Source organism: Etheostoma spectabile, chromosome 14 (genome assembly GCF_008692095.1).
Source record: "Etheostoma spectabile isolate EspeVRDwgs_2016 chromosome 14, UIUC_Espe_1.0, whole genome shotgun sequence".
NCBI lineage: Eukaryota > Metazoa > Chordata > Actinopteri > Perciformes > Percidae > Etheostoma > Etheostoma spectabile.
This window is the reverse complement of record NC_045746.1, coordinates 7,297,344-7,322,961: the sequence shown is the minus strand read 5'-3', so window position 1 is coordinate 7,322,961 and position 25,618 is coordinate 7,297,344. Positions and strand designations below refer to the sequence as shown.

The window sequence follows — 25,618 nt, the reverse complement described above, 5'->3', positions numbered from 1 at the left end:
ACCACAGACTGTCTAAAGACTCTAAAGATGGCTGACACGTCTCCACTTCCTCACAGTGTAGAAAGTGAAGCCAAAATCTCCCGGATACGGGCGCTGCCATCTTGTAATTTTGGAACCCTAACCTGTGTTCGAAACTATTCCCTCACTCATTATTTCCTATATAGCGCTTATTAAATAGTGAACTATATAGGGAACGGCCAAACCAGATTTCTGACACTCACTGAAAACACATCGTTGCATCAGTAGATACGCCGGTTGTTTGTGTGACGTAGGCATCATGTATGATGTCAGCCATCTTTAGAGTCTTTAGACAGTCTGTGGTCAAGAAGAGCCTTTCAGGATCTTTGGCATCTTTCTGAGAAGAATACTTCTTATACGTCCCTGATACAAACTCAGGAGCACTCAGGAGGAAAGTAACAGGTTGTACGTACAGTATGATGCATGTTACATTTCCACTGTTTAGGAAGGAAAGTCCCCTCCATTTTTCCTTTGCAGTTTCCATGGGTCCTTCGGCCTATTCTCCTCTGGGAAAACACAACCTCGTTGCATTGTTGGATACAGGAATAACATGTTGGGGACATCTTATGTACACTCAAATTAACTGTGCATTGTGGGTATTTTATAGTGGACAATATAGTGAATGAAATTAACCAGAAAAATGGAACACTGCTACAAAATGGCAAACACACTACAGTGACAAGTATTTTGATTTCCTGCTGATTTTGTACGTTTGCCCGCTGACAGAGAAATGATCAGTCTATAATTTTAATGGTAGATTTATTTGAACAGTGAGAGACAGAATAACAACAAGAAAATTTCGAAAAAAAACGCATGTCAAAAATGTTATAAATTGATTTACATTTTATTGTGGTTTTCTGGATTTTCTTGTTGTTATTCTGTCTCTCACTTTTCAAATACATCTACAATTAAAATTATAGACTAATCATTTCTTTGTCAGTGGGAAAATGTACAAAATCAGCAGGGGATCAAATACTTTTTTCCCTCATTGTATATAGGGAACGGTTTCATCAGTAGTCATCGGGTGGTGAAGCTGCGGGATCTAAGACCGGCCCATAGACACGCCCCACATATCACACGCAAGTCAATTATAGATGTCAATCATTTTTTTATAGCATTAAATAACTAATTAAACCAAACAGATCAGAAAAATGATCTTTGGGAAACATTTGATGTGTACTTTGATTTCTTTGTTCGGTCCCATCCACTAACATGGAGCCAGCCACCAGGGGGCGATCCAGATGTTTTGAAAAAGGAGACAAACTTTATTAATCCCCTTGGGGCAAATTAACCATATTTTTCCTGACTTATACAGTCTATGCGGCTATGTCTATGTTCTCAAACCGATACCATCCCTTTCCAATAACACACACATCAAAAACAGCATTGTCTCCCATGCTAGTTAGCCAGTGGTTACTGGTGAGCACCCAGGTGTTTATGTGACGTGTCTAATGATGTTTTTCCATTACATGGTACCTGCTTGACTCGCCCCGACTCTACTCGCCTTTTTTGTTTTTCCATTACAAAAAAGTCAGTTTCCTGCGGCGTCGCTATGACAACCAACCGCGCCCGCCTCACACATGGCGGTACTAAATCTCCAATGGAAAATGGAGCACGGGGCCCCGCGGTCGAGCTGAGTAGAGCCGAGTAGAGCCGGTACTAGCAGTGGGTAAGCGCCATAAGATAATCCAGATGGTTCATGGTGACCACAGTTACTATCTTCGCTAAAAAAAATTCCTCTACCAACTGTAAGATATTCACGACAACAGTATTTGGCAAATTAGCCAATCAAATTGCAGTGGGGCAACAGGCAATCAGCCCCATTCTGTTTCCTTTTCTTTTCAAACGGGACATGAACCACGATCTAAAAAGCGTTGATTAAAGCCGCTGAGGCCCAGCCTCATCTGGACAGGAATATTTACACAAGGAAGAAGGAGAAATGAGCGAGCTGAAAGGCGTCTGACAGTTTACACTCAGTGCGAAAGGCCCAGGACCTCACACAAACTGTTTTTCCATGTTTATGACCATGTGGGATCTCCAGAAGAACAGCACATGTGCGAGTGTTTCTTTACTTTAGTTTGTACCTAATTTCATTTACAAGCTCCCCGCAGACATAGAAGGTTTGGAACAGTTCGAGGAGTTTCACTCTAATTATTTTTAGTAGTGAACAACATTGGAAACGAACTGTTGCGTGGTAAACAGCCACTCGCTAATTGGTGACCAATGTGAGTAAAGACGGGGCTAAATACGCCTGGAGTCCAGACATCCACGTCTGGTGTGCCGTGATGACAGATAAAATACATTAGAAGGAAAGTATTTGGTTGTATCAGCAGACTCCTTTTCTAAAACCAGATGTTTGCTTCTAGTTGATTGGTGCAGAGGCTTTGCTCCGGAGCTCCGTCAGGGAGCTGGGAATGTAGCTGCAGATCACGACTGAGATACAACATGGAGACCACAAGAACTGGCTGGTGGAGAATGTTATGGAAGGCAACATCAAGCAGTCTGAGAAACACTTATCTGCTTCTGTCAGTAACACGAAAGAAATCTATTTCCAGTACAAACATCTCCTCATTGTTATTGTCTTAAGTTAACATGATTACTTTAGATAACATATTAATATGTTGAACTAGGGTTGGAACGGTTTACAAAATTCATGGTTTGGTTCATATCCCAGTTTTTGTTTTTGTTTGGTACATTGCCAATTTCAACATGTTTTTGATTTATTTAACTGTTTGCCTTAACAAGTGCTGGCTAAAAGCGTAAGAAACATTTCTATATGATCAAATCTTCATTAAAATAATAGGTTTTGTAATCAATTATTTTCACATGCAAATGGACACATTATAGACTGTAACAGTGGGCTACAACATGTCAGTTATTAATGGAATTGTCAGTTTGTCCACTTAAAGTGAAAGTGCAGTCTTTAAAATACAATGAAAGGATTATGATGGGATTTGTTTCTATCAAAAAGAAATGCCACAGTGAAAAATAGAAAATAAAGATATGAAGTGCAACATAACCAAAACACACACTGTACACTAGGAATCAACCGATATGTTGTTTTTAGCGCCAATACCAATTTACTTTCCATCAGCCTAAGCCGATGGCCAATACGGGCTGCCGATTTTCTTGAGCCGATATTTGGAGCCGATACTGCTTTTGCTCCCTTAATTTACATCATAAAAATGTAAACCCTGCCACACTGGATTTTTCAGAATTGGATCTGCCATTTCTTAAAAAATAATAAACAAGAACACAGATCAGTGTCACTTCTGCAATCATCTCAATTCATATCACCCAAATGATGTGTGCAATGTGCATCATGTGGATGGGTGCATTGCATACGGTTAACTGTGCAAGGGTAAAAGGCTTTTCATCAACGTCTACAACACTTGCGTGGTGACATATTATAAGACAGATATAATCAGGTCATCACAAAATGTTCTTTGTCAACCCATTTAAATAATCAGCGAATGCAGTAGCCGCGTATCGGCCGATTCACGTAAAAACGCAAATATCGGCCAAATATATGGACCGGCCAATAAAATCGGTCTATCACTACTGCACACTGTCATTCTACTTTCATGTTCCACTGCAAGAAGTACACTTGGGTATTTACTGTGTTTCTGAAATGTCGGCTTGAAGGAATATTATAACGCGGCTCATGTAATGTTACTTTAATCATATGATGAAATCTATGGAAACTAACAGCTGTCTGCTCCGGTCCACCATCTCTCTCTCGCTCGACCACACACTCGCTACTGTTACAACAGGGTGGATTATACTGAAAGTATTTCCCCAGTAGCACTGCCAGCTTTAAAGCTTGCGCGTGACATCTTAAGAGCAGTTCTGTCTTCTTCTGTTCTCAGTGGCATATTTCCCGGGCAGCGTAGAGCAGCATTCCATTCAAAAAACAATTCAAGGGACAACATTGAAAGGCTAAACATGTATTACCAACATGGAAGATGCAGACTGTTATCACTATTGTTTGTCAAAATACACATTTAGATAAAGCCTGTATAGATCTACAGTTTCTATAGAAATTAAAAACGTTAGGCTTTGACTGATGTATTATGCAGTGTTATATTCAGACTTGTGTGTATTTGTGTTAATAGATGCAACATGTAGATACACTGGTATTTAATCTTGATATTCCCTCCCTCCCATAGTCCTCTGACTGGGTGTGCCAGGAGTAGCAGCTCTGGACTGACCGCTGCCATGACGACGCAAAAGGCCCAAGGTGTTGCTCCAGCTTCCCCTCCCGTCCCGCGGAGGTCTCGCTTCACCCTACGTGGCCGGAAAAAGAAAGACGGGGTAATCCAAGGCAAGCTTCGCATGCGCTCCATCCCCGGAGCCTTCCTGCTGCTGGGGGTCCTGGTGGTGGTTGTTGGCACGGCTCTGGCCGTGGCGGGATACTGGCCCTACCGGATATCCAGGTCCTCCATCCTGGGAGCTGCAGAGGGGGAGAGTATCTCCGAGTCGCAGACTTCTGGCTGGACTCTGGGAGCTAAGGGCCTCCTGTCCACAGCCAGCCTGGTGCACAGTGAGCGGATGAAGCTGCTGGGACCAGTCATCATGGGGGTGGGGCTCTTCATCCTCATATGTGCCAACACAGTCCTGTACGAGAACCGGGACAGAGAGACTCAGATGCTGCTGGCTCAGATGCGCAGTGTCCTCTGCTCTGTGTCGGCGGCTGTTCCCTCAGCCGACTTTAAAGAAATAGCAGTAGCCAACTCCATGGCCAGACACTACCAGTGGGTCAACAGTTTACCAGCTGCTCATCTCAACATCCTGTGTGTGCAGCAGCTGGCCAGCTCGGAGCCCCTGCTCCGTACCACACAGCCCAGAGAGCAGGAGGACAGGGTCTACCAGCAGGCTGTCCTCCAGACAGAAGCCCTCCACCACCAGGAGTCCGATCCCCCACCTTCCCTCTACTCCTCCCACTCCAATTCATGTAACTCCAGTCAGACGGACTGTGACACACAGTGCGGTGCTGAGCACGGGGGTCAGCAGCCGGCCAACAGCTGCCTGCTGTCTGCCAGCTCCATGTCCACCCTGGACCAGGGGGATGTCCCAGCGGTGCAGCCGAGGCGCTGCCACAGTCTGAGCTACAGGACTAAGCCTTATATAGCTTGGACTGATGGACTCCACACACGCAGAGAGGAAGGAAACATAAATCAGCCGGCAGTCACAGGGAGAGATGCTGCTTCACAGGTTCATGTCGACATGCCTTGGCAGGCCGTGGATGCTGCAGAGGAGCAAACGCGCCGGAGCTGGCCTCGGCTGGACCTGGGCAGCGGGAGACGATACCTGAAACTAGAGAACAAAGAGGACTCAGTGGACAGACTGCTGGACCAGTTAGAGCAGCAGTGCTATCAGTGGGATAAGAGTTTTGGCTCTGGGCCTTTCCAGTGATTGCTTGCTTTTCACTGTCCTGAGGGATACAAGCACCATGACAACCAAGGATCGTAATGATATTTTCCCCTGGATTCTAAAACTGCACTGCATTTGTGTTTTTCCTGCGCAGAGAGAAACCATGCCCTGGAGCATTTGGAGTACAGTATTTCTCACAAAGATCTTCCAAAACTCGTTCTCAATCTTCAGTGGAATATTGATACGCAGATGGTCTTTGCTTGTCTTCCAATTTAGTTTTTGGCAGATGTTTTTATATAAATGAAGAAAACAATATGCTAGACCCTACACTGTCACAGATGAGCAAAGCATTTTGACAGACTGAGTCTTTGAGTTTACTCCCACAGCTTGGGTTGGCAGCAATGCGAGAAATCAACTTGAATCTCTATGCCAAAATATCATTGCCTGGTTCCAGGACACAGTGTGCACAGACTAGTCAAGGACTGATAGAAGAGGGATTGTTTTCACTGTGCAATCAATCCTGAGCCAAACTACCTGGACCACTGAGTCCATAAAGTGCTGTCAGCTCTCCACTAATGCAACTACTCTATAACGTTGGGATTTCTATTCTCAGCTGAGGTCCCATACACCAAATGCAATGCATGGCACTGATGTACAGTATGTCACATCTTAATACTTATGCAGAGTTATGTCATTGTGGTTTTATGTGTATAATAATGATAGTTAATTACTACTTGGGTCTTATTTTGTTGGTTTGGCCACTGTTTCTGCACACATCACTTAGACCGTCCAATCGTGGTTTCTCAAGGGTCGCCGATGGGTCATCTGATCTTCAGTCTGGCAGGCCTCAACACCAAATCGGAAGTAACATATTATGGATATATGGAGCTTTGCTGTCCTGACTCCTGATTGGCTGACGGGCTGACATGCTTCTGTGTTGATAGCATCTTGCTTCGGTAGTTTGACTGTGGCTCAGTGGTAGAGCGGTTGCCTGCCAATCGGAAAGTTGGTGGTTCGATCCCTGGCCCTGCAGTCCCATGTCGAAGTGTCCTTGGGCAAGACACTGAACCCCAAGTTGCCCCCGATGCATCGGAGTGTGAATGTGTGTGAGTGTTTATCTGATGAGCAGGTGGCACCTTGTACGGCAGCCCGGCCACAGTGTATGAATGTGTGTGAATGGTGAATGTTTCCTGTATGATGTAAAAGCGCTTTGAGTAGTTGTTAAGACTAGAAAAGCGCTATATAAATACAGCACATTTACATTTATTTCTGTGATTCTCTCTCACATATCCCATTCACTCACAGCGATCACTTTTTAGTGACTTTGTTGCCAATTCCCCAGTTGTTCCCCAGCTCTGTTAGCTACTATAGTTTAGCAGTCAGGCGTCTCTCTCTCACTCTCCGTCTCTCTGTTGATCAGCGGGTTAAATGTTTAGCTATTCCTTTGCCTCCTAATGTGATAATTGTTGTAATAACTGTAGTTTATGTGTTGGAGGCGAAGCTCTACTGACGACATTACTACAAGCATAGAAATTCTGGGTAATAATGATTGTTATGTGTGTCCTAGCAACTGTGTTTGCACTTAGGGCCCTTGGTAACACAGGCACACACAGCTGTGTGTGAGCAGCCCAAGAAAACACTTTTTTTTTTTTTTTTTGGTGCACAACAACATGGCCAAGGAACCTTCACACATGTGTTGCACTTCTGTTTACATGATATCAACCACAGTTGAGTTCAGTTTTTCTCTGTGTACATCATCAAACTTTATCTTTAAGAGCCAAAACAAAAACCAAGGGAGGGAATATAACCTCATCCGACTGCAAGTCAGGAAATACAGACATGAGAATCTAATGTAGAGCAGAGCCACAGCTATGAGCTCACAGCTGAACACACAGGCTCCGAGTTACTGATAGCATGTAGTTCATTCATAGTTATTCCACAATAATAAGGAAATGTCCTGTACATGTTGGAAACATTGAGTGTAACCTACAGTTCAGAAGTGTTTCTAGAGGCTCTGATGGCAGATCTGAGATATCGCATCACAGAGTCCCCAACACTTCCCCACTCTGTGTCTAGCTTGCAAAATGTATCTTCTTTTTCTTTTGAAGCTTACCCTGTGCTGACCTATTCACAATGGGTTTTTACATGTTAAATTGCAGTGGACGCTTCATATTAGCATTACTTCATTAAGTTTGGTGGGAAAACTTTATCTTAAGTCCTTTTATTTAGCATATATAAGCAGTATTTAATGACTTATGAAATGGTTTATTACTATAATGTAAATCAGCAGCATCAAGTGTTATTGATGTAGGAGAGGAATAGTCAGCCAAACGCACTCCGCTTGATTCGTCTCCTCTGTGGCGCTGGGAATTAAATCCCCCCCCCCCCCCCCCCCCCCCCCCAAGATCGATTTCAAACCGCAAGAAAATCAAAATTCCTCCATGCGCTTTTCACCTCTGCATTTAGTTTTATTTGTTCTTTCTCCAGTTCTCTGTTGCGTGTCTTGAGAAAGGTCCCTGGGACCAAAACGTTGACAAATAAAACCAAATGCAGAGGTGAAAAGTGTGAGCAGGAATTTAGATTTTCTTGCTTTCTGAAGTGTTATTAATGTCTTCAACAACTCTTACTCCTGTCAGCATCAAGAAGTGGAGGCTGCTGTACGAAGAGATCTGATTGACAATATAATACAGCACAGTTGAAAAAAAATATAACACACAGCTGTGTGTACAACTACATGATAGCGTGTAAAACAAGTTATAACAAGTTATTTAGGCTTATTAATGCTACACAGGGGGACATAATGATCCTGTCTGAATTGCTTTAAGTGCTCACTGTGTTCCCATACCTCAGCTATTCACTTCAATATTACAATGTTGTCATTGATCAAAAGCAGTATGGCCAAAACTGTGAAAATAAGACCCAAGTTGTAAAAAGATTGATCCTCAATTATTAAGGAGATTGTCTTTGTTGTCCTTGTTCCGGTTGATGCAGTATTAGCTGTAATGGAAGCAGAATCCGATGGATTGTGCAGCTCCAGTTTGATTGTGAGTTGACCAGTGTTACTGTATACAGCTGGGTGTGTGTCCTAGAGGGACGAGAATATGAATCACAGTCTCCTGGGGTCCCTGCTTCCTCGTCCTTCCCTCTCTCCTTTAACACGGCGTGCAGATGTGCAGAGGCGACCCCTCCCTGCTCCCTCTGGTTCTCTCTGTGTCTGTGTTGCCTGTTCTGTATGCCATGTGTGACACTTTGTGTTCTAAATGTATAACAAGCAATATGAGCGATGTACCAGAACAACCACTGGCTGTGTCTTGCCTTGTGTCCACCACAGAAATTAAACTACATTGCCATGCCTGTGTTCCATAGTATAAGGCAAAGCAAAAACAGCTCCTGTTTGCTGTTGTCTCCTTTATTCAGACTGTCAAGGTAACGGCACCGTGTTGTATATGTATGCAGCATATAATCATCTCTCCATGCCAGCGGCAGACAATCCCATTCCTCATTCCATCCATATTTCTCAGGCTGAAAACATCCAGCTGGGAGCTGGACCAGTGAGGCCAAAGGTTCACTTTATCACCCAATGGATGAAAATATGAGAAATTGAATTTCTTGCCTGTTCTACCCCACAGTACCAGCTCGATATTTAGAAGTGCTCCTGGGCGGGGGGTTTAGGAATGGAGTGGAGTGGCAGAGGGAATTCCCCAGCTGCAATTATCCTCAGCAGAGCCTCCTACACTCTAAACTTTCCCTTCTTATTAGATTTTATGGTTCCTTCTGGGCAGTTATGCAGTCCCTACTGATCTGTGTTCATCTAATTGGGCATTTACAAGATGGCGTCTGGGTCTCTAACAGCTCATAAAGCTAGGTAGCAGGGCCTCCTGCCTTCTGCTGCGAAAGAGTAGGATGATAGAAGATGACATGGCTGCAGGAGGATCAGATCATCTTACAGCCGCTTATTCAAGCTTCCCCACGCTGCCAACCAACACAACTCAATTCCGAAAGAGGTTTCTGTAATGAGTTCAAGATTCTGCCAGCATCATTTGGACAGCACGTCATTGTTTCTGTCCATTATAGCGCCTCAGCAGTACTGAGTACTGGCTCTTCTGATTTTATGTCCACAGGAGTACCCTTACTTGTGATTGTTGATAGAAGTATTTACATTATTATCAATGGGCTGATATTTACACTACAATAGGCTACGTATCGTGATTTATTGGGAAAAAACATACAAGCAATTCTATGTAGAGTCCACAGACACAAATATAGTGAGAAAGTCGTGAAGTTGGCAACACTGTCTGCAACGATACTGCTGCAGCCTCCTGAGTTCCCAAATACGGAGCGTTATCGCAGAACGTGCGTGGGGTCATCACTTGACAAATTCTGGTGTTGCATGGAATTTGCGTTAAAGGTGCTCTAACCAATGTCACGCGTGTTTTAGGCTACATTTGTTGTCACATTCAGCAAACTTCTCCTCACTATCTACGAGCTGCCTGTCCCCAGAACACACTGTAAAAAAAACACGGTCTCTGTAGACAGTCCATGGTCTACAAACGGCAACAAAAACTAAACTGTGCCCACCTGCACCACGAAGCATACACACACAGTGTTCCAGCGTTCTACCCAGTAACCAACAAGAAGGATTTAGGGGTGGGGGTCTGGGGGGAGTTAGTCAGGGGGAGGGGACAGGATGAGGAGGACATTTCATATTGTGTTTTTCTGATCTTTAGGCATTTGTTCTTCTGTGTTTCACATATAGAAATCAACTTTTGATGTTCAGACTTTGCAACTATCAATCTAAATGTACAACCACCACAGTGAGAATAAAAGCAGGCATGATGTTCACCGTGAAGGAGTACCTGCAGAAACGGGAGGAAATGTCAAGCCTCAGACACAGGACGTCGCCAGGTAATTGTAGCGAGAGAATAGGGCTTAGGTTAGATATAACCTAATGTAAAGAAGGTTTCTTTTCTTTTTATTCCATTTTTTTATTGACTTTTTCATAGGTTTGGTAGATGGCACACATGGTTCTTTTCAGAATACAGGAGTATGAAGCATATTCTTGTAATATTGGCAGACTCTTTTTAGTCCAGTGGACATAAACAGATAGAGCTCAATAAATAAGGTGAAGATGGAAGTGAATGTATTATTACAATACAGAAGTATTTCCAGGATCCCATCTTTATATCCCAGAACCTGTCCCAACCTGCTGATCATATACTCATGAAATACACTTTTAGTCATTGCACTGACCCATTCTTTCACCTGTGGGGCTTCTAATGTCTTCCAGACCGTGCCTTAGAGTGATTTGACAGGCCGTTACTGTACCAAGGAAATTACAGAGAACTTTGATACTTGGATATTTGAGAATGATCCCCTTGTAAACATAGCTTTAGAGGTAAAGGGGACTTTTTCTGTGCCTTTATTCAGAGAAGGTTTACTGTATTGGGTTAAAGCGTAACTCTCGCCAAAATGCAACCTAGGGTGTTTTTTTGAATGTACCCAAGTCAAAACTTTTGTTTAAAAGCATAATTAGGATGGAAGCGCCACTTTTAAGATTAACTGTATTCTTGTTTTTTCGTCAAATGGCCTTTTGAATTGGAGTGCTAAGGGCACTTCTATGATGGCATCAAAATCGCTATATTTAAAACACCTAGAAGAAAAGAAAGATTTCAACAACTTACTGTAGCTGTTGGTTTCTCCGTCCATATAGCAAGTCAAAAAGATGGAAAGCTCCTAAAGCTTAGTTTCATAAAAATGCACGAATAATTTGTTGTTTTGTCGTTAGTGAAATATAATATTGACCTTGTAGTAGAAAAAGGAGCCTCATAAAAGAATGATATTTCCTCCTTCAATAAACTCAAGAGCTTGCTAACCACAGCACCAGTACTGGGGTACCCACTCCACCCAGGCAACATGATATTGGATATTCTGCAGGGTGGGGAACGTGTGCTTGCAAGCTGTCAAAAACTGATCAAAATTAGAGAACTGCTAGCGGTGGTGGTTGCGAGATTGTTATTATAATTACATGATGGACGTGAGTGAGCCATTGGACCTTGTATCCAGCCTGCCACAGAATCCTGAAACAGCTCCCTCAGCCTCTGAGTACACCCAGTAGCTCTAAAAACGACTGCAACTGGCACACCAAATCGCCAGAGATGCTCTCAGGGAGTCTATGCAACGTACAAAAACACAATGACAAGAAGTGTTGCCGCACAAAGAACAAAGTTGACGATGCTGTGTGTTACCTCATGAAAAGGAAAGTCAAAAACGAAGTGAGGAAATTCCTCCAATCTTATAAAGGGACAGTAGGATGATCTGGTTTATTGAATCCAGAAAGGGCCAAAGACTAACCTGAAAGGAGGTTCACCATAATCAGCTAAAGCCTTATTGCTGCTGCGACCCACTGGACAACACTTGGGCCCTGTAACAAGTGCAGAGCTGGACACCTATGGAGGTGTCACCCCCAGCTCCTCTCCAATGCCCGACACTGAAGACAGCTCCAGGTTCACCTTGTCAGATCCAGCAGTAACAATCCTGTTGCTGCTCCTTTTCACCACTAGGGGTGCAACAGGTCACAAAACACACGGTTCGGATCAAATCACGGGTTTTGGGTCCCTGATCGGATCAATTTTCAGATCAGCACAAAAAAGGGGGACAGTTTTTGTTTTGAAATGCCTTCCATTTAGTACTTAAAGAAATGTTCAAAACACGTAAAGCAAAGAACTTTCAAACAGTTCAAAACAACATTCAAGAAGTCCAATATTTAAATCTTTAAAATCGTTAAATTAAAGTGCAATGCAAGGCAAAATAGCAAAGCAGAGCTTACAATCAGGTGAGCTTACATCAAAAAAGATGAGGATGTCTTCATTGTCCGGGGAACGGACAATACCTTGTTGCAGTCATTATGTTGCACTAGGAACTAAAGTGACAGGCACAGCGATGTAGCGCCTTGCTTTTATAGCAATCTGAGGGTACTTACATTCATTACTATTCCACCATGCCAGTGGATCACCATCCTCTGGAATGTTGCTTGCTGTCTTTTCGGATGTCTGTCTTTCCTGCCTGTGTCCTTGCTCACAAACGTCTCCCCAAAAAGCTTCTCCATGGCTGACTTTATTTGGGGAGCACATGTCTTTGAGCCTTGGTGTTGGCTCTTCAGTTTACCCTGCATAAAAACTGATTTGATCTGTTAAACTAACTATTTAATTGTACAATTTCATAGAAATATATTTGTGGATACAACATTTGATTAATATTAAAATAGATAACAAATGATGCCATTACCAATGGCATGTCGTGGTTGTGTACATTGCTGTTTGGGTTGTGTATATTTCCGTTTCCTGTATTTCCATATCAATAGTTTGTTCCTGTACTTTGGGTTTTTGTTTCCTGTTTGTGTATGTTCTTTCCGGATTCTGGGAGTCTTATTACTCTGGATGAATGAGGAGATAATTCTGTCTATTTGAAGAAAAAATGATTTAAGAAAGAGAACCGGGAGACACTGAAAGAGATATAAGAATCGAAGTAGGATATTCATTTTAATACAGTTTATCCACCCTACAATTGCCAAGTACACTTTTCCAAGTCAGCCTTAAGTTTATCAACCAGTGGTACAAATTTATGCTTAATAATCAATCAAATCAATCGTTGAATAAGTTTTATGAACCTGAGAGAAGAAAGAAAATGTTTTGGTAGTGGGGTACATGAAGCGCCAATGGTCGATACATCCAATACGGTCCATAAACGTTAGAATTGCTTTGGCCATTTTGGAGGGAGGAGTCTGTTTAGGATGAAATGTGTCTAATAATGGTTCTGTAAAACAGTTAAGATCTCCACCTAGATTTCGGTGGTAGGAGTTCAGATCAGGCAGGAAAGAGATGATTTTGTGTATAAAGGCTTTGTCGTCCCAGTTTGGAGCATATACATTGGCAAGACAAACTGCAGTGTTGCTAAGAGACCCACAAACAGTGATAAAACATCCTTGGGGGTCGGAGACTATATCTTTTGGGGTGTACTGTAGTTTTTTATGTATTAAAATAGCTGTCCCTCTAGCTCTACCACTGAATTTTCAATGAAATAGTTTGCTTATCCATGACTTCTTTGGATGACAACAATCTTTGATAGAAAGGTGCGTTTTCTTTTACAAAAGCAATTTTTGTCTAGAATGTTTCAGGTGCAAAAAAACACAACCTGTCTTCACTGGGCCGTTGATCCCCTTAACATTCCAAGATATAAACCGTAAACCATTCCCCATCATGCGTGTCTTATTTGTTGTGTCATTCATACTCTATGTTTCTATATACTATATATATATATATATATATATATATATATATATATATATATGGTGCTATGGGTAAATGACATCATTACCAAGGATAAACTGAGCTGAAAAGATGTGCAAGACCTAATATTTAAATTCCCCACCCAAAACATGTTTAGAACTTACAACAAGAATATAGAACTGAACATTATCCAAAGCTGGTTTCTTGAGGTGAAACGAGCAGCAGGACCTTACAATCTTGGTAACTCCGGTATGAGATTCCTCTTCTAACTATCTAAGGTGGACCTTTGGGCTCCTAAATCTCAGGTAATCAACTTTCTCAAAAAGGATTTTATGTCCTCTTCTATCTCCCACCAATGATGGTCTGCAACTGTATTAATTGCACCCACAAAGAATAAAAAAACTAAATAAATAAAAAAAATAAAAAAATAAATAAATAAATAAATAAAAAGTAAAAGAAAAACTGTGGATAACTTATGAAAAACCCAGATCACATGCTAGGTAACGTATTGTTTATTATGTATCAAAATAAAATGGAGTGATAAGATTAAAAGGAAAATGATCTATGATGTAATAGGCTACTCACAATAAAAAGTTGGATCAATATCAAAGAGGGAGGGAGGAAAAAAGTAAAAGAAAAGAAAAAGGGAAATAAACAGAAAGTTGATGCGTCATGACTGGTGTGAAACTACCACATTACTGATTAAGACATCATGGCGATGTTGTTGTAAAAGCCCATGGCCTTCTGAGGTGAGTCAAAGTGAAAGGTATCTTGTTGAGAGGAGACCTGCAGATGAGCGTGGTGCAGCGGGTGGAATTTTATTCCTTTCTGGTACAGGGAGCTCTTAACGGTGTTAAACTCTGCTCTTCTTTTTGCCAGTGCTGTACTCAGGTCCAGATATGCAGTATTCTGACAGGGGAGTCATTGTATTTGAGTTTGTGCAGTCGGGCCCATTTAATCGCCTTTCTCTTTCCTGGAAGGAAGCGAACCCCGAAGGCTCTTGGTTTCTTAGAACTGTTCCCTGGTCTGGGACCACGAGAGCGTTGGGCCTGTTCCAGTTCCGGAGGGTTTTCAAAGACATCGGGGCCCATCACTTCTAGCAGCTGGTCAGACATGAATTGGCATGGGTCCCGACCAGTCTCGCTCCCTTCTGGAATGCCGAGGACACGTAGGTTAGATCTCCTGGATCCATTTTCAAGTCTTCAACCAGAAGCACCTTGTTTTGGGACTATAAAGTTTGGATGGCATTTTCCATACTTATAAAAACTTATAGACATCCTAATAAAGCCTCCTACACCAGATCAATCACACACAAAATGGATGAGCGACAAATGCACACAGAACTGCTACCATCATGATTATCACAGAAGCCTGACTGAAAACATTTATCACAGACCGCAGCTAGCAGCCAACAGCTAGCAGCTAGCAGGACGAGCTAGCTACAGGCAGGATAGAGCCAGGGTAACGGTAGGTGAATTTAAACAAAGTCTGAGTTGAAAACTGTGACAAGTTGGAAGAGATCACCAGTTGCATCAGCTGTTCTAGTGCAGCAGAACCGCCCCGTCAAGACTGATTTCTTTATTATTTCCCGGTGCGCGACAAAAAGGAGAGAGAGTCCTTCCTCGTATGAGGATTGAGTGGACCGAGGCGGAGGGGAAAGCAGTACGTAGGGTCGGTGGAGCTACAGCTCAGTTGCGCGGCAGTGAAAGTAAAGGTCGTTTTAATCCCTTAACATAACACGTTTGTCTAGATCGCTACTGACGGCTCTGTTAACCCTCGCTCTGACAGATCAGCATAGCTGAAAACTCCGGATCACGCCACTTCAATCGCTTCCAACTCTCAGCTGTTCACTGCCATCCGACTTCCACCCATTACTCCCGCCACACCCCGGACTAGATTTTTGACTGACTGACTGACCACTTGACTGACTGATTGGACTAAAAGTCTGTTCATTCTTACTTTACGTGAAGTGTCGTTACTTTCTGTTGCATAAACGGTTGGACTTAAAGACGCCTTGAGACCAAATGATTTATTTATTGTTTTGCTTAAATTTTTGTGTTATATATATGAACATTTGATTGGAATCTTGAATTGTGTGTGGTGTTCTGTTGGGTTTACCTTTTCATCTGTTTAGTGTGTTTAGGGTGTACATTTTTGTAGGTGCACGCTTGCGTGGTTTGATCTTTATCCTACATACAAAATACAACAAATATAAACCTTTAACTGGACTAAGACTATCTTCTTAGATGTCAGGAGAGAGACCTGGCTGGCATCCCTTGAACATTTAAAAACAAACCATGAAATGGATAAAAGACAAACTGTCACAGAAAGCATGTTGTTGTCACTTAAGGGCCCTGTTCATGTTGCACAGACATATTAACTGCAGTTTGTCTCTGTTAAGAAGCACAAAGGCACTCTAAAACTTGCCCCGTTAACTGCCATTTTAGCTCAGTGGAAGCTTGTACTCGTAGCTGCAGCTGCTCCATGTTGCCTGTCTGTTCAACAATCAAGATTAACGTAAAAATTGGAAGGAATTCTCCTTTAACTTTCAAGTAGTCATTATGACCAAACCACAATGTTTCCCTAAACTTAAACCAGATGTGTTAGTTAACTTTTGCTGGATTGTTGTTTTGAAGAAAAGTAACGTGACACCATAATAGGCCAACCATGGATGTAACAGGCCTACATTAGAGGTCAATTCAGCTTCCACTTGCTGCCATGCTGACGGTAGTGGATGTTTAATTTGTGCGACAGCAATGATGTAACTATTGGTGCAGAGGAAAGGACCTAGTAGTGTCCGATAGTGTTTTTTCATTTCGCCGATGGGCTCCGTGTATGGTCTTCTACAGCGAAGTCCCTGATATAGTGAGGAGGGAGGAGGGAGGGAGGAAATGACTTTGGACACAGCTCATTTCAGCGGTTTCTTATGACTACGAGTAACTCATCAGGACAGGGAAACCCGGAGGAAAAGGTGAAGAGGGCTATTGGAACTGAAATGAATGTGTGACAGATGGCCTAGCAACAGGCTGAACATGCTGCAGTATGAATCCAAGCTAAATGTTTAAAGGTGATGTGTTACTTTCAAACATACTGAGGTGCATTTGAACAGTGATGAGACCACTTGGCTAAGGAAAAAGGTGATTATACGACTGTGACTTCCACCTTTTATTTTTTGAGTGGTTTCAGCAGCTATGGTGCCATGTTTTAGTTCTAAGTGGAAAAGAAGTGTTTTGAATGTGTTACTTTTTGTCCAATTCGCACATCATATCAGTGGCAGCTAAAGCTCATGGGTGTTATATTTCGAACTGTATGACAAACTCAGTAATGATGTTGAAATAATAAAAAATGGTGACCAAAACATAAATTTATAGGATTGTTACAATATCTGGGAAGATATTGTTTACAGACCAAAACAAAATGGGAATACCTAATGGGAAAAAAATTCCAAAACCAGCCACCCCTCCCACCTTGCAACTCAAGGGTGTTTTGTCAATGTTGAATTCTAAAACTGTTCACAAACACTCCCCAAATTCCTTGGGGGGTCTTATCGGCAGAGCCTTCTAACACAGCACAGATATCTGTGGCTGCTACCCCCCATGACTTACATGGTTGATACAGCAACAGACGACTCTTACACAGTCACACAGTGTCCTCGTTTCCACATTATCTGGAACCACATTGCTTCTATCTTCCTCGTGGATCGCTGCTGTCGCAAAGGTTTTAATCTTCCACATCAATAATGTGGGAAGCTCTCCGAGGAGCACTTTGTTTCTGCTCAGTGAGATGACACTGTTGTATTTTAATGACCTCCCTCAGAGGAATGGGACTGGCAGAGATCCTTCAGATTCCATTGGTAAAAGTTTATTTTACATTATGTTCATGCAGCGGTGTGTGTGTGTACGTGTGTGTGTGTGTGTTTTAAGAGCGCAGCGAGTCAGTTATTTTCCCACTTAGAACACACCAAACCATGTGTGGCAGGATGAGGTTTACCCCTCCCCCGTACCGGTAGGCCTGGCAAACCCAGTTCCTTTTAAGGATTCAGGTTATTCTGAGTCACTCACTGAACTGGGTTGTGCGAGTCACTTGACTCACTTGAGTCAGTATTGCTAGAGGCAAGCCCAAGCCACGAGCCGAGCCATAGCTTGCAATGTTACGGACTGTCTGCTCGACCTACTACATGTATGCACCCAACCTACAGCAGGCCTAGCTAGGCTACGTGCAGAATATTGTATGTAATTTCAGAAGTGAAAGAATGGCTTTTGTTGTTTGCTTTACTCTGAGCTCGAGGAGAGACTTCACTCGCTCGTCTGAGTCAGATCCACTCATAGCCAGCTGATTCGTGGGATTCACTGATTGACGCGAGCATCAAAAACTCACAAGTCACCAAGGGCTTGGGAGTCATTGAGGGCTTGTGAGTTCTCGAGTGAATCCCATGGTCTGCGAGCTTCCTGCTCTGAGTCTGCGGGTCGGACTGTCTCTCTGCTCACTCAGCTTGAGTTGACTTGTGGAGTGGTTGTTGCCTACGAAATTGTAAGTTTTGAAGCTTTCTACAGCAAAAATGAGTAGGAACAGTGGTAACTAATGTTGCAAGAGGTTTGTGTGTGGCACTGTTATAGTTTAGATTAAATTGTAGTTGGACTCAACGGATCCGGGTTAATGATACTAGAGACTCGCGATTTGTTAGTCAATTTAAAGTCTCGGGTTAAAGATCAGAGTTAATCACGACTCAAACAGGTCTACTTACTGGTACACGTTATGTTTTAATTTGCAGGTTTGAGAGTTGTACCAAGGCGCTAGTTTCCTTTGCTTTATCATCTTCTTTTAGAGAGGAGCAACAGAGTCTAAAGTCGTCTGTAGCAAGGCCATAGCACCGTCTACAAAGTTATGGACTAAAGTTAACATATGAATCTTCTCTTATATTAAGGTACGGCATTAAATGAAATTCCAGTGGAATTACTTCCATAAATTTAACTATAGCACTGTCAGACATCTAGTGTAGAAACCTTTATCTAATTTTGTATCTAATTTTGTGTAAGAATTTTAAAGTAAAAAAAGAATTGTCTGATAATTTAGGATTCTTTGGAAACACTATAAAATCGTCTGATTTAAAGACTTGATAAAAACTCAGAGAATTCAGATAAAAATTCTGAATACAGACCAGGACTGCGTTAAACAACAACAAATCAAATTGGCTGTAATGTTTTCCAAGTTGGATGTGAAAGATTAAGAACAAGGTTTTAAAATGAGTTCTAATTTAGGTTTAGGATTAATTAACAGGCTTGAGTAAAAGATGCTAAAACTTGAGCCTTGAGGAATCTGGGACTGGGAGGAGTGGCTTCATTTATACTAACACATTCTTCATACAGACAGACAGAATAGACAGAATAGATCAATTTGATCATCTAATATCAGATAGTTTACTAGAACTGCTTTAGAAGACCTGAGATCTGATATTTAATAGTCCACATTCAATTATACTATTATGCCCCACTATTGCAGCAGTGGTTTAAATTTCCACCAGGTTTCTGGACACAGCTCCTCTTTTGTCTACCCTTGATCTAACTGAGTAGAGTTGGGGGACAGACACCGTGGCTGTGGAACTATGAGTGGGTGACTGCTCAAGTGGAAGCACCGATACGCCTGGTTTCAACTCTGGGTTGTCATGGTTTAGGACTGGTGATAGACTTGGTCAGATTTCTAGCCATGAGAGTGGCTTCATCCAAAGCGGGATGAATGCCGTCTCTCATAATCAGACCAGGTTTTCCCCAGAATGCTTGCCAGTTATCGATGTAGCCCACATCATTTGCTGGGCACAACCCCGACAGCCAGCTGTGGAAGGATGACATGTGGCTGTACATGTCATTGCTGATCAAGTTTGGCAGGTGTCCAGAGAAAAGTTCAAAATTGTCTTTGCATATTCAGATACAGACTCAACATTAATTTTAGTGTGCCTCGATTTGCGTAATCGGGTATCACTACCACCTACGTGAATAATAATCATACTGTATTTACAATTATCTTTAGCCAGCAGTTTTAAATAGGATTCCACATAGCCCGCTCTGGCTGCTGGAGCCGCTAACTTCACGTTTCACTGTGTGGAGCTCCCAATAATCAGAGTTCCTAGCCCTTACAGAAGGTTGTGTATCCAGCCTTGAAGTCCAGAGTTTTTTGGGGTCTTTGTGGGATAAATGTTTTCTTTAATTTAATTAAATTCAGGGGGAATCTCATCAAAGTCCGGTGATTTACCTTTTTGCATATTCTGTACTGCCACCCTTAATTCTTCAATAGTAATCAATGTGTCCAAACTAGCTGATTCCTCTGCTGATAATTGAGGCACGTCAAGCTGATTTAACCAGCTGTCACAGTGGGATTTATCCAAAATAACCTCAGATTCATACAGATTGGAATAAAATTTCTGAATGGATTTATTTATTTCAACAGGCTGAGTTCTAATGTTACTGAGGATTTAGTAGCAGGAATATCTGCAAAATAATCAATTCAATTCAATTTTTATTTATATAGCGCCAAATCACAACTACAGTTATCTCATTGCACTTTTCATAAAAGAGCAGGTCTAGACCATACTCTGTCACTGGATCTAAGTCTCATAGCGAGAAGATGACTGGGTCTAGCACCCTAAAAGTAATAGCGCAGTCTTGCTCTGTAAATTAGAAATGCAGAATTCTGTTTCAGAATGTTTATTAAACTTCTCTCTTTCTTGACTAATGATCATTCTAAAGCTATCCGGTCCGTAAAATTTGTTTGTAACAATGAGTCTAATCTGGTGAACTCAGCTTTAAAGTTTTGCAGTTTCAGTGACATAGCTTTGCACGTATTAGAACAGAAAAGTATGGTATTGCTCCTAATAAAACCTTTTATCCACAATATCCTGGGGTCTTCTACAGAGCCAACATTAATTTCTGCAAATGTAGAATCGACTGCCTGTTGTGTAACAAACCATGTTGAAAATCAGCGTGTGACTGGTGGAGGTATTCTTCTTTGGGCTATCACTGTAAAAAAAAAGGTGGCCTCTCATAATCTCTATGTGAACATATGCTAGATTTGGGAGCCACTTAGGCAGCGAGCATGAGAGATACTGGATAGCATTATTACCTTCTAGCCCCTCTTTCAGCCCGACAATGCAGATGTCACATCTTCGGTTTCTGTCCTCCATGTCTACTAGCTTCACTTACACCCAAAAAGCATGGACAGCCACTTGCTTTCTACAGTAGTTTTTAGGTTGTTCACGTCCGATCTGAGAGAGCCAAGGCTTGCATTCAGAGATGCTAGTTGACCATGGATGGCAGTTAGCTTCTCAGCATGGTTTGAGGTAGCTTTTCTTTTCTCCAGTACTGCCTCTGCAATAGCATCAGTATCACTCTGTTGTACTCTGCCTTTGTTTGCCATTTTGCCTTGAGTAACTATATTGAGCATACAGTGGTAGAATACTGGAGCAGGAACCATGTAAAACAACTATTTGGCAAAGTTGGGCTAGTAGCTACGCCTTAAGCTGTCATCTCTCTCCAGCCGATCATGTATTTTATACAACATGGTTAAGGAGACGAGGACATCTTCCTTTGCTAACTTCATTTCTTCCAGTAAACGTAATCCTAAAATACTTTTTGAAACCATCAACAATATTGTTAATCCTGCTCCTCCTGAACTGCCAGTGTTTTCAAATAAGGACTGCAGTGACTTTCTCTATTTCTTTGTGAATAAAATTTGTGATGTCAGAAATATTATTATCCCCTCCACTACTCCATATGCGGTTCACTCATTTTCATGATGCCTTTTATTTTCAAAATTTTAGAAAAAGTTGTTGCCAAACAGCTCCATGCTGTCTTGAATACACACAACAGTTTAAACAAATTTCAATTTGGCTTCTGTCAGAAACACTCAACAGAAACCGTTCTTCTTAGAGTGTCCAATAATTTATTAATGACGTCTGACATGCGTGAATGCTCGGTTTTGGTGCTGCTTTTGATATGAATCACAACATCTTTTGATATGGATCACAACATCTTTTGATATGGATCACAACATCTTGCTTGAAAGACTTAAGCACTGCATTGGTATCTCAGGTTTACATACTATCTTTCAGATATAAGCTTTTCTGTGTCACTCGGTCCCTTTTGTTCAGAAACTGCTGCCCTTTCCTATGGGGTGCCTCAGGGTTCTGTGTTAGGTCTGATTTTATTTGCATTGTATATGCTTCCCCTGGGACATATAAGCCAATTTGTTATCACTTCTTGTCGATGACATCCAGCTGTATGTCTCTTTTAACCTGGAAGAGACTGACAAAGTGTTGGAAGTGCTTAAATGTTTGACTTCCATCACAGATTGGCTGGCAAACCACTTCCTACAGCTTAATGAAGATAAGACCGAAGTCCTTATAGTTTCTCTGGACACTACAGTTTCCAAGGTTGTTCAGCTTTTGGGGTCCCTTTCTTCAGTGGTACAGTCCAAACTGAGAAATCTTGGTGTTGTATTTGATCATAACATGTACTTTGATCAACATATCAAATCACTGACCCGCACATGTTTCTTTCAATTAAGTAACATTGCCAAACTTAGAGTTGTTGTTTCGCATTTTGAGCTTAATATGATCATTCATGGTTTTATATCATCCTTTGATTGATTACTGCAACTTCATTTTCACCTATCTCAGCAAATAGTCCCAGGACCGTTAACTGATCCAGCCCTCTGCTGCAAGGCTGTAGACCAGGTCCAGCAGGATGTCGCAGATCATTCCTATTTTATACTCATTACATTGGCTTCCAATCAAGTTCAGGATTCCATTTAAAGTTCTTGTTCTGACTTATAAAGCTTGGCATGGTCAGGCACCTGTTTGTATCTTGGACCTGCTCCATCCGTACACTGCTAACAGGTCCCTCAGGGTTTCTAACCAGGGATGACTGCTGGTCACTTAAAAACTCAAGGTGACCGTTCCTTTGAAGTGGTGGCTCCAAACCTGTGAATGCCTTCTCTATTGGCTTACATTCTGCAGTCTCTGTTGAAGCTTTTAAAAAGCAGCTGAAGAGACTTAACATCTTGCTTAACCCTCCTGTTGTCCTCGGGTCAAACTGACCCGTTCTCCTATATCAGTTTTCTTTTTAACTACCCAATAACCCAAAACCCCAAATATCATGATGGATCCCACCCAATGCTCTTTGGCAAGTACAAATCTCAACTTTAATCAATTTTGGGGTGTCTTATTCAATTTTATAGTATTTAAAAAAAAATTGAACTGGTTTTGAAATAGTATTGAGTAAAAGTTGACATATTCCAGTTTGTGATTATTCATCATACAGTCCTTTAATTTTAGTCTAAATAACTAACTAATTTCTGCTTTTCTAACTCAAACATAGTTTCCTAAAAATGAGGTTTATTGACTATAAATTCCAAAAACAGTTTTGAAAACGTCAAACAAAAAGTGACAAACGTTGAAAAAAAGCGTCAAAAGTGTTGAAAAATGGGACAAAAACTTAAGAAAAAGTTAAAAACATCGATAGAAAGCGTCAACAAAAGTGTTGATTTTTGGGAGGACAACACAAGGGTTAAATTTGCTTTTGACTCATGTTTGTAACTTTGGGTTTTAGGTTTGATCTTTTAAAGGATTTTCATTAGTCTTTCAATTATTTTTTCCTTGCTTATTTTCTGTTGGATCCTACTGTATTTTTACAAATGTTTATCATGTGAAGCACTTTGACTTTGTCTCTAAAAGGTGCTATATCAAATAAAATCATTATTATATTATTAGTGTATTTGGACGTTTTTCATATCTGTGTTATTAGTCACATTTATTTAGTTTGTTTCCTTTTTTATATTAAAGGTATCATAATTATTAAATGTCATTTATAAACAAATGAAAGCCAAGTTTGAATATGGGTGTGGTCCGAGAAAGAAGAAGTGGAGAAGAAGCCATAATATGTGAACTGACCCTTTAACATTCTGTGCTGGAAGTAGCTCTGTGCTGGAGTTTTAATTGGCTGAATTCCTGTGTGCGTGACTTGGCTTGGACATGGAGTCAGCATGCCGGGTCAGTGCTAGCCTCAGGAAGACTTCCTCCTGAGCATGCCCTTCATTCATATATTCATACACCAGCTTCTATATCCTAGCCTCCTGCAGACCAGTACAGAGACAGTGGGCCTCTCACTGTGCTCTTATAAACATGATGAAGTTGTATTAATTGGAAGATTATGTGTTGATCTATGTTTATATTTTCAACTGTGGAGCTGGAGTTGCATATGAACAAATCTGTCCATTTATAGGTTTTACTCTGTGTGTGGCCAGTGTGAAGAGGCTGCGAGGAGTTGTTTACCAGTCGTCTCAGGGTTGCAGTCGTGAAACTGCTTCAGAGCTGCCAAGGCAGGAGGGGGGGGGGGGGGGGTGGTCTGCTATTCAAACAGAATATTCAAGCTGGATGCTTCACCAGTTTGCCTTCCAAGCCACACTTTATCTCTGCGCCATGCAGTCTCCCCCTCAGCCACTGCTATCAATTTTGGATGGATTATATAAAGTTAGCACCAGTCAACCAGATTTCAAAGCATCTCTGAATCAATCTATGACTAAAAATACTCCTACCTAAGAGAGTTATTTATTAAGCTAATGAAGCTAAAACTAATATAGCATTTAGCGGGATCAGACTACAGGAACTCTAACCAACGTTAAAATTGGGTTGCAACACTCACATAAGGACATGCAGACACTACAATATTTGAAAGCAAGGTTGTTGTTATTGTTAAATTACATTCTGAAAAAAACTGAACAAAGTCTCTCTCATCTGTTTTAAAACGTATCAAACATAGTGTTTTCCTTCCTGAAGATTTGTCAACATAAAGCTACTTTGAATCCTCTTTTCCTCTGTAGCCTCTTTCTTATCTACCTACGCTCCTCTAAGTCACCTAAGTGACTGGAGGGATTGTTAAAAAATGTACGTGTCCTTGTGTGTCTCATCTCGTAACTGCTTTCAGAATTACTTTACAGAGGTCAAACCAGTAGATGATGCGATAGGATATTTTTGAGATTTTTGTTCCAGAAAGAGCAATGCACCACGTCTAGGGCTGTAACGATACACCAAACCCACGATTCGATACAAACCTTGATTCTGTTTTGTTTTTTTAACTGAACACCAAAAAACAATATTAACTTTGCAAATTATTAACAATATACCTAAGTAAAATAAATAAATAGCCAAATCTATAACACTTCTGTTTTCTTTGTAACAAAATACATTTGAAAAACAAACAGAACTAAACTCCATTGTAGAGATGATTTGAGAATGTTGAAAATTCTTCTTCAATCAAGTTCTTTTACATTTACATGGCTCGTTGTAGTTTACTGTTTTGTTTTTTTTCCTTTTTCTTTCTTATCTACTTTCAAGAAGATCACTGATCATATTTTGGAAGGTGGGAGCATTCTACATGCAATGTATCCATCTGTGCATATACTTGTTTGTCACTCCTTGATGTCAATCTTTTTTTTCTTAAATGCCACGATGGGAGTCAGTGTGTTACCAGAGCAGTAAAACATACCACTACTGCATTTGGAATATCTTCATATCTTTCCGTGGCGTGTATCTTATGTTCTAGCCTGCTTATGTCTCCACCACTTTCCTCCTTGATAAAGCTGACAGTAAGGGCTGGCTCAGGAGAGCACTGAACAATCCCTTAGTTTTGCTGCTATAGGCCTAGACTGCTGGGGGACTTCCCATGATGCACTGGACCTCTCTCTTCCTCCTTCTCTCCATCTGTATGCAACCTCAACCCATTCATGCATGTTACTAACTCGACTTCTTCCCTTTCCCTTTCTCCACAAGCAGAAAAATAGATCTTAGAAAGCAACTTGCGATGTGATCTTGTGATCTGTGACAGGAAGGACAACTCTTGGAGTTGGAAGGGTTGTGTCGTGATTCTGCCTTCTCACAGCTTTCGGTTTCAATC

At 41.4% G+C, this 25,618-nt stretch overlaps 1 protein-coding gene across 2 annotated transcripts in view; it reads left to right on the top strand.

The window, feature by feature from the left end:
• Window positions 1–9,579, top strand: part of tmem200b (transmembrane protein 200B) — a 10,735-nt gene extending 1,156 nt beyond the window's left edge. For both annotated transcript variants that reach the window (XM_032536247.1, XM_032536248.1), the window contains exon 2: window positions 4,188–9,579. In XM_032536247.1, coding sequence (XP_032392138.1) covers window positions 4,237–5,433 — 1,197 coding nt within the window. In that variant the 5' untranslated portion in view covers window positions 4,188–4,236 and the 3' untranslated portion in view covers window positions 5,434–9,579. The remainder of the gene's footprint in view (window positions 1–4,187) is intronic.
• The last annotated feature ends 16,039 nt before the right edge of the window (window positions 9,580–25,618 follow it).